The 12604-nt window shown below is 35.1% G+C and overlaps 1 protein-coding gene and 1 non-coding gene across 2 annotated transcripts in view; one reads left to right on the forward strand and one right to left on the reverse strand.

Moving 5' to 3' along the window:
• The window catches only part of LOC149069368 (2-oxoglutarate dehydrogenase complex component E1-like), an 89586-nt gene that overhangs the window by 69306 nt on the left and 7676 nt on the right, over window positions 1–12604 (forward strand). Inside the window, exons 18-21 of the mRNA XM_089250236.1 lie at window positions 2413–2538; window positions 2644–2716; window positions 5482–5645; window positions 9611–9765. Coding sequence (XP_089106362.1) covers window positions 2413–2538; window positions 2644–2716; window positions 5482–5645; window positions 9611–9765 — 518 coding nt within the window. The remainder of the gene's footprint in view (window positions 1–2412; window positions 2539–2643; window positions 2717–5481; window positions 5646–9610; window positions 9766–12604) is intronic.
• Window positions 3815–3888, reverse strand: TRNAS-GGA (transfer RNA serine (anticodon GGA)). Its single transcript has one exon. It is a non-coding gene; the product is annotated as a tRNA-Ser (tRNA).

Genomic DNA, 12604 nt, shown 5'->3' on the forward strand with positions numbered 1-12604 from the left:
TGTGCTTGCGGGAAAATCTGTACATTTCCTCACTATATTTGGTCTTACCCTATCACTGCATCCTACCATCAGCCCCTGATTAATCTAAATAATCTCCACGTCTGGAAACGTCAAGTAATAAAAACTAAAAACTGGACTGATGTCATTAAGATTATCAACTTTCTAGAGGAAAATCTGTCGCACGTTACTGCACAGCAAAAGTGAAGATCTCTTTGAATCTGATGAGAGTAATGAAGACTTCCCCATCTTCACCATGGTGACTAGATCGATGACCAGATCAGCATCGACACCCCAAATCTAATGACTATGCTAAAATTGTAAAAATGTGTTCATATTTTTTTTTCTTTCTCTCAGACTGTAACGTGCATAGTGCTTACCACAGATGTTTAATTTTTGCATTGTTTTGTTTTTCTCATAGTGATTTAACTCATGTTTATTTTCTATTCGTCATACATATGTACTTGGACTGTGACGTGCATTGTGCTTACCACAGATGCTTAAGTTTTGAATATTTCTTGTGTTTACCATATTAGCATTTTTGTGTTTTCCATATTTGCATTTCTGTCGTTCCCTTTTTTTTTCTCGGACTACGACCTGCATTGTTCTTACCACAGAATTTTATTTTTTCATTCTTCTGTGTTTTCCAGTGTTATATAACTGATATATCTATATATATAAAATTCATTTTCTGTCTGTCTGTGTGTGTGTGTATGTTCTCTATACAAATCTACAATTTTATATCTATCGTCACCAAATTTTTCATATATACTAAATGGGACGCGGCTTGAATGATAGGCTACTTTAAAATTTCGTCAGAGCAGGGCAAGTGCCCCAAATGGGCAAAAAACTGTCGGGCAACAATGGTTTTTGGACCTCAACAATCATTTTCGGAACGTTTACTTTGGTTACCGTGGTTCCCTAGCAATGTGTTTCAGACGTGTTTTATGCCTTTACAATGGTTTGTCACTTCTTTAATCCTGTTAGTATATGTATATGTACGATAGTTTATGCCTTTATAATGGTTTGCCACATTTTCAATACGCTCAGTAATGAGGCTTTTTGAATAGATGGCATAATCATCATCAGCATCACTTTAAGGATCGGGAAAAGGGGGATCCTCATAGAAATCAGTATTAAAATTGCCGATTTTACTCTAGAAATGCAGAAATTTGGCGGGGTTTTCTGTCACATGAATAATTTTAAAAATTGCATTGAATTCTTGATTTCTGAAATATATTGAGTTTTCTTAGAGATATACGAAGCCCAGGAGTTTAAATATGAAGTAATTAGCCGGATCTATACTTTTGAGTTGGACATTCATGCAATAACACTGATTTCAACATTTTATTTATATCTTCTCAAGCATGAAAATTAATGTCCCCGTATTGTCTTTTAATGTTCAACTGCATAAATTCATGTAGGGTTAGGATATTTTAAAATTAATTATGGGCCCGTAAAAAGAACATCGAAAAAATTCCACTGCTTTAATTAAGCATTTTCGAAAGCTGAAACAGGCACATGGATAAGTTCAGGGGGGGGGGGGGAATCGAAATACCTAGCGCCCCTTAAAAAAGGAAAAAAAAAAATCATTTCTATGTTTCTTTAAATCAGAATTTCTTTATTTCATGATTCACGCAGGAAGTCACCATATTGGTTAACTTAGACACGGTTTGCATGTCCCTCAAAGAAAAAGGGAGATATCACATGATCCAAAAAGCCTCATTGAAGAAAACCCGGGCAGTGCCGGGTATTATGGCTAGTAACATATATAACTGATGTTTCTCCCCACCCTTTTCATACATATGTACCTGGACTGTGACGTACATTGTACTTGCCATAGATGCATAATTTTTGCATTTCTTGTGCGTTTACCATATTTGCATTTCTTGTGCGTTTACCATATTTGCATTTCTTGTGCGTTTACCATATTTGCATTTCTGTTGCAACCCCCCCCCCCCCTCCCCCATTTTCTCTTTTTTTTTTCTTTCTTGGACTGGTGGTGAAGCTCAACATTCAGCACTACTGTGAGACTTTACGCCAATGTTGGCATGTCTGTATGTGTATATATCCATTGACATCGGCATCATGCTCTGTGGAAAGTTTTGAAGGATTAAAATGATTTCTCTCTCTCCCTTATCAAATATTTTTATTTTGAAAAATTCATGTGCATTCCCCTTTTCATAAAGACCCCCCTATTTTATTAACCCAAACCCCCATAGGTGGTCTCTATTCACAGTTTAGAAACCACTGATATAAGAAAACAGTCCAGCATGGTTCATTTTGTCGAGTGAGAAAAGTCACGGAATTTTGGTATTTGGTAGACATCCTGCTATAGCAATAAAATACATTTTTGTTCAAATATTCTGTGACTGGATTTGTTATGTGTAGCTTTCATTTGAATCTATTATGTAGGAGGTGGATCAAGATTTCTCAACAAAGCAACTTAATGATTGCAATATGATTGTTGTAAACTGTAGTACACCTGCCAATTTCTTCCATGTCCTACGACGACAAATTTTGCTTCCTTTTCGCAAGCCTGTGAGTAGCTTCTATCATATACTTTGTATACAAATGTGTATATTCAAATGTCTATCATATTTATTTCATATATATGTTTTAACGAGGTTCATTTCAAATTTTCAGCTGATCATTTTCACTCCAAAATCTTTATTGAGACATCCTGATGCGAGATCATCATTCGATGACATGGTTTCTGGTAATTTTTTTCTTATTGCTAATGTTTGGATGGCAATGTATAATTTAGAAGTTAAATTTTCTAAAAAAAAACATTATTTAGATATGTTTGACGAAATTCAATTGTATTTCTTCAGATCGTAGGTTGATCAGATCAATGTTGCTTCAGAAAAATACATAACCCTTTAATTAATAAAAAAATATTTTTTGGGAAAAAAACTTCACATGCAGGACAATTGTCACTAGAAGTCAGGGACGACTCAATGAAGCCATGTGTCCCCCCCCCCCCCCAGGAGAATTTCTAGACATAAGTTTGATGTCCTAAGTTATCTGAATTTAATTAAGTTTCTGAAAACTGATATATATCCCGCAAGTTTTATTACTGTTAGATTGAAAAAATATTCTAAGTACTGCTTTTGTCCTCAGAGCTCTGTAAGTATGGATGTAGCAGTGGAGAGGGAAGAAAAGTTCCATGCAGTTTGTTATGCCTTCCCCGGCATGTTAGATCCCTCACCCCAGTGATGGTAACCAGTGATAAATTTCCCACATCCATGGGAAAAATTGGCTCAAATTGGTATACATAGGAATTTTTTTAACATTTATGGAAATTTTGAGTTCATCAAACAAATATTTTTTAAAATTCTACATTCAGTTCAATATTTTACTAGGGTACTTCACTATATATTTGCACCGATAGATGGCAGCACATATTTCAAAATGTACGTGAAAAAATTTACTTAAAAGGGGGATTTTTCTTCATTTAATAACCAAAAATAACAAAAAAAGGTAAAAATTCAATAATTCAAAAAATGTGAACCATTTATTGAAAAGCACAGAAAGCTCAGGATTTTATTAACAAAATTTTGTTAAAATAGTTACATTTATTGCCAACAGATGATGCTAAAGTAAAAAATATTTTCATGGTGTCATTGGTTGATAACAACTGTAACTGTTTTGTCCTCATATAAAATTTTTCATCATTAAAAAAAACTCGTGCTTTTTTGTGAGAAAACGTTATGATACGTGCATACATGAATGTTTTACAAATATGTCGGTCTTACGAAGGTTTTTAACAACTGGCTGTTGCGAAGATATATTTTGGGAAGAGAGAAAATTCAACTGCCCCTGCGGGGAATCGAACCCACATCCTTTCACTTTCCGGGTGAACGCCCTAGACCACTAGACTACAGAGGCAATGAATCTCTTAATCTTTCCTTGGAGCTCATGTACACTGAAAGGGGCCGTACATGGACGGCCAGACCATAATCAGGCCAAGCTCACAACTGCTGATGCTGCTACCAGATGGTGACTTATGCAAGGATGACATCCTTGCATAAGTCACCATAAGTATATTGTTCCATTTTTTGCATATAGAAAATATAGTGGTGAGAATTTAAATAGAAACTGATTTAAAAACCTTTGCTTTGCATATGCAAAAGAATTGGACATAAAATGCAATTCAATCAGGTTGAGCATGAATTTTTTTTCCATCTGAACAGATGTATTGAAAATAAAATTTCAATACACATTATCTAATTAGTAGAATAAAAAAATTACAAAAATCATATTTGTGAAAATTGACTACTGATATCTTAGAATGAAATTTTGTTTTTTTACCTCCCAGAATATTCGCCATGAGCCACCACTGCTAAAAGTACTGGGCAACATTATGCGAAATAGGGAGTAAGTGCAAACTTATTCCGAATGTGAGTCTATCTCTCTGTAGAGCTTCTCTGGCATGACGGCGTTCTCCAAGGCAATGAGCTAAACTTGCGTGACAGAGCCTGGTCATGCTCAGTCTGTTCTGTTCTGTGGAGCTAAAAGGCTATGCCTTAAAGTGCTGAAATTTTATCAACTCAAAACCAACTCGTACCAGAGAAATTATTCCACTTTAATCAAATTTCATGTTTTCTGGTAAAAAAAGTCACCTAGTTAATCCAATACTACATATTTTGCATGGAGTGCTATCCATTAGCCCTTCAGCAGTGTCCTATGTACCCAGCATGCACAATTAAATCACTGTATGCCACTGCCATATGTATTCAGTACATCTCGTTGGCCAAGTGCATATCTTAATTTTTTAATCCATTATATTATTTCACAATGTCTATTTGAAAGACGAATAATGTGGATTTGTACAATCATAGCTATTATATTATTTTGATTTATCATATTTTATTGTGGGTGATAAACGTTTGCTACTTAACACGTTGGGATCCGAGATATTATTGTAACGAGCATGTTTTAGCCCATTGAGCTGGTATAATTGTTATTGTAAAAAGCGTGCTTAAGCACCTTTGAGTTAAAATGCTCTCTATAATTGAGTCAGTAGTTCTTTTATACAGCCAGGAAGCTGTGTTATAAATCCAATTTTTGGCAGCAGTGGAAGTGTGAAAAAATAAATTTACCAAAGAAAATATCATAAATTTTTAAGTAATACAAATGACACTATATAATATATTATAGACAAGACCTTATTTTATAAACGTAAAGGTTCAAGTTAATTCAATGATTAGTTTAAAAGTTGTAATTTTTTTACTAAGCATCAGTGAAAACTGGCGATTCCATTTAAATCTCTTCTGACCTATGATATGGGATTCATATATTAAATCTCCTCCGGGCTTGAGTGGTTAACAAGATTTGGCTGTATATGCTTTCACACTTATGAAATGTTTTTGAAAGATTATTTTGAGCCAAAATGAGTTGAAACTAAAATATCTTCAGAAATGATATACTTATTTCTGCATACTGATGTATCTGATATTTGTAAAAAATTACTTTCTCCAGGTACTGATTTCAAAAGAATGATACCCGAATGTGGGTTGCCTACTCAAAACCCTTCAGATGTCAAAAGAATTATTTTCTGCACTGGGAAATTGTACTATGAACTGCTGAAGGCTCGTAAAGATGCAAATTTAGAAAATTTTGTAGCAATTTCAAGAATTGAGCAGGTATTTTCTGTTTATATATTATTGATAGATGAATGGTCCTAAAAGTTCTGAAACAGATATAAAAATTATATTGATAAGCTAATAACATCTACCATGAGTATGTATTTGAGGAATTTAGTGTCATTTTATCAATTAGATTGAGACAGCTATCTAATACATAGGCATGCACAGGATTGTCTCAAATACAAATACAACACCACAACAGGCAAGATGCCCATAACAAATATGGATTTCATATATATTTCAAAAAAATATACCCCCTCATATATTCACTCTCAAGGGAAGGGTGAGTGGTTTTCATCTTTTTTTCTACCAAAGGGTTTTTTTTAAATGTTTATACAGCAAAATAGCATTAACCTCAGAGGAGGGAGGGGGTTGAACCCTATATTCCTCCCCCCCACCACACACACACACACACACCAATAATCTGGCACATGAGTTGGTGTCTGTAAGATAGATGAAATTGAGTATTGTTCTATAAAAAACTTTGTCCCAAAAGAGGTTTAGTTCCAAAAAAATCAGTTCAAAATTCATAAAAATTTAGGGCAGTGATTCTCAAACTTTTCCCTCCCACGGCTTCGTTCCCTTAAACTTGTCATTGTTTATTCGCAGTTCCCCAGGATAGTCTGGAAAAGAAACACTTCAAAACACTGAATAGACATACATCTATGCGCAAAATTCTCAAGAGGTTGGCAACACCCCTGGGAGCCACAACACACACTTTGAGAACCACTCTTGGTAAAAATTCTTGGGTAGAAAGTAGAAACTACTTTTTAATTAAGCAATTTGTTTTTTTTAACATTGTGATTTCTGGCTGTTGGGCTGTCGTGCATCTGGCTTTGACTTCCAACTAATTGGATTTACACTCTCAAGAGTGATAAACCATCCTGAACCAGAATAGAAGTTTGAGCCAATTCCCAGCCTTCAGGGGCAGACTGGTTGGCATACAAGTTGACCAGGAAGGTCTATAAAGAGAAGCATGAAAGACTGTGTTTAGTGTTAGTTAAAATGTGAATGAGTGTGCATGTAGTGTGTGAGATGTCTTCTGTTCTCATCCACACCAGACCAGAATTAAATTTTGACTGATGAGAATCCTGTATTTATGTAGTTGTCTGGCTGGGCTTGCACGACTTTGCTGTGGTTGGTTAGTAACATTCAAACCACTTGATTGGTTTAAAAGAAATTTTTTTTAGCACAGCAGGCCTATAGAAAATTTAAAACCAACGACCATATCTCAGAATATGAAGTACAAATTTTGAAGTACAGTGAAACCTGTCTAAGACGGGCACTGTACTGTATGGGATGGAAACCTGTCTTAAATGGAACAAATATATAATCTTGTGAATAATTAATGCTTTTCCAATCATAGGAAACCACTTTAAGACGAAAACTGTCTAACGCAGAAACGGAAGGCATATTCAGTCTATTTGTAGATACAAAACTTGCTAAAACGGAAAGAATTTTTGGCCAAGAGCAAGTTTTCATCCTTTGGATGGGAGGAAAGTTAAGTCTTTCTGATTCCCCTTTTGTTAAGTGAACTCTTTCACTCAGAAAAATGATGAATGCTTATTATCTATCTGAACTGCTTCTTGGGGTCAGGCTTGAGAGGAAGTGGATTTACTATTCAAACTTTAATAAAAGCTTGTTTAGTGTTTCATTTATGATGGAAATGGTGACTTTTGTTAGAAAACACTCCTATTTCTTTGAAAAAGTTCGATAATTTCAGAAGAGTAATATGCGAGAGAGACTGAATTATTGTTTGCAATTTATCGATACCATGTTTTGGCTACTGCAGGATTTTCATTCAGTGTAGAGTTGTCCACCAGCCACAGAAACGTGTATTGAATTTGAACACAAATGGAGTTCATAGAGGCATTAAAAAGCAAAATGTTTAAGTGTAACATGCAAATACAAGGCCACAACAGGCAAAATGCCTAACGAGGTCGCTGAGAAAAAGATGTCCATAACTAGTATGGATGTCATATATTACTAAAATACAGCAACCTAATTAAAAATGCAATCACAAAAATTACAAACAATATATACACATGATAAAATATTATACAATGCTCATAAAATGTATTTATGGTTGTCTTATTGTAAGTATGGGTAGCTTCTCGATTTACCCCAACATGTTTATCATATTGTTCATTTCAAATGTGTCATGTGTGTTTGAATTTACTACCTCCAGGGGGTAAGCTATTCCATTCAGTAACAACCCTATTAGAGAAAAATTCCCTGGAACACCATAACCTAGAATTGTCCCTTACCAAGCAATAGTGGTGTCCCCTTGTAGAAGCAGTTGATTGATGGGGAATTAATAAATCATGGCCCATCCTATCCATGCCATTGAAAATTTTAACACTTTGATCATATCTCCTAACATCTGCGTTCATCCAATGTCAACATATTCAAAAAATGAAGTCTCTCTTCATAACTCAATCTGCATGTGCCAACGAGGGCATGCGTATCTCTTTTCTGCACCCCTTCAACCAAGTCTGTACCTCTGTCTGTATGGTCTCCAAAACCTTACTGCATACTTCAGTCCAGGACGAACAGCTTTGGAAAATCAGAAGAATGACTTTAGGAGAATGCAAAGACACCTTTTTAAAAATAAAACCGAGCATTCTATATTAACTTTTTTACCATTGCTAAACAGCGTTCAGAAATCCTAAGTTGCTCATCAATGAGAATTTCCTAATCAGTCACCGTAGTGGCATCCAGAATAATGACATCATTCAACTTGTAAGAGAAACGTGGGTTGTTCGAACCAAAATCAGCAACCATGCACTTGTCAATTCCATAGGCGGAGATAGACTTGAAAGTCTGGGGGCACGATGATCTCAATTCAAAAAGCTCTTCCAAATCTGTTATAAAATTCAAGTCCAAATCTTCTGTGTTTATTAAGTGTGTGTGTGAGAGAGAGAGAATGAATCAAAGAAAAGAGCATAGTTGCTGATTCTTCTGATTTACCCAGAAGCCTTTCAATTTTTTAGCCTTATCTTCCGATTGGGAAACCAAATTCTTTTGGTTTTTCGTATTTTTATAGTAAAGTTGCTAACTCTGAACTTGCACAAATACGAACCAATATCTCCGTTAAAAAGTCTCGCCAAAGAGACCAGACCTATAACGGTATAATTACTCAATAATTACACTTCACTCATACTTGGAAAAAATTATGCTAAATGACATCTCTACACACAACGAGCAACAAGAAACAAACTTCATGTTAGGTTCACAACACATACACGCACATTCCAGCATGTATCAATTTATTAAAAAATTTCGTATGGGAATGGGTACAAGGTGCATGTACGATTAAGTAGTAGTAAAGTCCCTAAAACCTTCAAATCCTGCTTTGCAAAAATAGAAGATTCCCTAAAGAAAATCAGTCCTTGCAATTTTAGGCTTACCATGTTTCCTCAACAAAAATGTTGGAGATTTCGAAATTGGAAACCATCAATTATTGCCAAATATGAGGCAAAAAATGAGCAAAGTCATCAATTATTGCTAAAATAGGCAATGGTGGGAAATACAGCACAACTGTAAATCACAGCAGATTAAAATGAATCCTACGAAAAACCAAATTCTATATAATTACCATAATATAATTTATAATCTGCAAAACAATTTTTATCTTTTATGTAATGAAAAATAATAAAAATGTAATTGTTTCACTGCAAATACAAAAAAAAACCAAAAAAACGGGGCATAAAAAAAGTCAGGAAAGCCTTAATGAGGGAAAATATAAAAATGCCCAGGGAAAATGGGTTATATGGTCACCATATATTCAGTCTCTGAAAAATCCAATTTTTTTCCTTTTTCTTGCATTCTTTTGGCAGCAAAATATTTCATCACTGTAGTCCCATAGGCGGGAATTGGCACCTATGAAAGAGTCATATATATACTTTTTGTTTTACTTCTTGAGCAGTTAAGTGTCCTTAACAATAACTTCTTTTTTTCAGCTGTGCCCGTTCCCATTTGATTTAGTCAAAGAAGAAATAGAAAAATTTCCATGTGCCAAGTTAGTTTGGGCTCAGGAAGAACATAAAAATCATGGATATTGGTGTTATATTCAACCTCATATGGAAACTGTTACGAGTCATGAACGACATTTCAGGTTAGTAAATTATTTTTTATCTTCTCCAGGCATTAAGCAGTGCCGTCTTAACGCATAGGCTCACTCGGGCCTCACAAGAATGAGATTTGGTTGTAATTTTCGAGAATTTGCCAGGTAGGGCCTCAGAAAAATCACTTGGACCGGGGGAGTTCAAATTGATTATATGGGTCTAACCTGAGTGGTGGTATGTGCTATCGTGATCGCCATTTCCTCCTTTAAAATATTTAACCTTTGGACAGATTTCATTCTCACTTTTTTTTTATTTTCCCTACTGCGCAATTATCTCTTGCTTACCACTTTTTTATGTACATGGCAAAAACTAGTTTGCCACGACTTGGTTTATACTGGGTTTATACTGAATGATGCCCAGAAACATGAATGTAATATCCAGAAAAACATATTCTATTCCCATGGTTCAATTAACCAGTCAAATTAGACCTTTTTTTGTTATATAGAAATAGCTTAGTAACATTAACACTCACTCCTTTTGCCCCCATTTCATATATTAGGTAGTTTTTTTGGAGGTTGTGGTTTTCAAGCAGAGGGAACTTTCTCTCTCTCCTTTTAACGTAATTAAAGTGTATTTTTTCAACTTATTGCCCTGATTTCTGGTTGCAAGGGTGCATGGTGATGACCAGCCCTTAGTAAGCCCCCTTTTTTTATGTGGCATCCTGATACTTCGTTTCCAATATTATCTTTTATTTTATCATTGTGAAAAATGTTTTTTTATTAATTGATGTAATTTAAATGCGACGGCTCAAATCACAATGTTCCATCTGCTTCAATTTTAATTATATTGGTTAATTTCTATTTCTAATTAATAAATTTGATAAAAATTCCTGAAGCTTATGCAATTGCATTAAAATCTGTATTGTGGCACAACATCAATGTATCTAGAGTAATTGAGCATGTGTACTTTAATTTTTTTCAAAACATTCATCTCTCTCTTAGGGGCCTTTCACATGGAGCTGGTGTGGGTCCCTTTTCACACAAGCACATATTTGCAGCTGTTTCGCCTGCATTTTTAGACTCGTTTTGTTTTCACCCAGTGAATGCTGTTCGTTAATAGCGCGTTGTTTTTTTACAGTTTTTAATTTTTTTTCCAGTTTTATTTTATTATTTAAGAATGAAATTGTGAAGTATGGACAAAAGAAAGGTTGTACTAAAAATATTCTCAAAATATTTTAATATAAATTGCTGGCAGACATTACACATTGTAATGTTTTTCACTAAACTGCTTTTTTCTCAAAACTAAGTTTTTTGTCAGATAAGGAGCATCTTTTCAAACATCACTCATTTAAATGTCTTGAGACCCTACTACTACTACACCACACATGTACCTCGTCCATATTCCTCTGCAGAACTTCTAACGAATTGGTACGTGTTGAAATGTGCGTGTCTGTCTCAACACTATGGTGTTGCATACCATAAACTGGGGTGACTTTCTGCCAAGATTCCGACTGTGCTATTCACAGATTTTAGGACGCAAGCACTTTCTGGGAGCGTATGAATGAACAAAACAATTTTTTCATGCAGATTCAGGAGCTGTAGGTGACTCACTGACAACATTTATTGCATCGTAGCCGGTCAATTTGTCGCACTCAACTCGTCGCGCATCAATTTGTCGCAGTGCCAATTCGTTGCGGTACAAATTCGTCGCAGAGCCAATTCGTCGCGGTACAAATTCGTCGCAGTGACAATTTGTCGTGTAACCAATTCGTCGAGACGTCAATTTATCGCAGAGTCAACTCGTCACGCGATCTGTATGTAGGTTTTTTGTCTCATACGTGAAAAAATAAACAAAAAAAGTTTTTTTCCATCAAGAAATGCACACAGTTTACTAAATTTTTTTTTTTTGTCATTTCGAAAAAAATCATCGAAATTACATCGAAATTGAAATTACAATTGATATTAATGTTTTATTATTCAATTATTGTAAATGTTAAAAAAATCATTTTTTCTATGATAAAATTTTAAAATTCTGTAAAAAAATGTCGGTGTTTATGATATTCCCCAAATTACAGTACAGCGGAGGCTCTCTTTAAGTGTAAACTTGTATCTGTCCCATGTGGAATCGAGACTCCCACCAACATTAACCACTAAAGTATCTCCACAAGAACCTGAAATAATTAATAATTTAATTTAATTAATATTTCATTTTCACCGGATAAGCCACACTTGTCGCTTTCTCTCGAGATTTCCATTACTCGTAGCGAGGGGAGTTGGGGCGCACACCGAGATGATAAATTGCGATCACATACATTTTCAAAATTTAATTTGCACCGGATAAGTTGCTCAAGTTAAAAACTCAAAAAATCCAACCAATAAAGTTCATAGGTTACATTCGAGCAAATGCAACCGATAATCTTATTGGTTGAATTTTTCAAGTTTTATAAAAGGACTTTTAGAACACTTTCATAGTATAATGCTGGCCTTAGATTTATTGTCGGTAAAAAATTCCTCAAAGATGTATTCTCTACATGGCAGATACATATTCAATAGTGAATTAGGGCCATTCAAGTATTACGTAAGCAGATTTTCAGCCATTTTTGATCCCCTCCCCCTTGTCAGCAAAAATCAGCAAAACACTGACCCCCCTCCCCTCCCCTGTCAGCAAAATTTCACCAGCAGCTTAGAATATTTCATATCTTCAAAAAGGGATGGTTGATACCCCCCCCCCCCCCGCCATCAAAAGTCAACAAATCCGAAACTCCCTCCCCGATACTGACGTAATACTTGAATGACCCCTTAGGCAAATTGTGCTTTGGGATGGGCATTGATCCTAATTTATCATCTTGGTGTGTTCCCGCAACACCCCTGGCTGCGAGAAATGGAGATC

Source organism: Pholcus phalangioides, unplaced genomic scaffold, assembly GCF_987345545.1.
Source record: "Pholcus phalangioides strain wild (caught in Gottingen) unplaced genomic scaffold, Ppha-v1.0 ptg000022l_1, whole genome shotgun sequence".
In the NCBI taxonomy this organism is placed as follows: Eukaryota; Metazoa; Arthropoda; class Arachnida; order Araneae; family Pholcidae; genus Pholcus; species Pholcus phalangioides.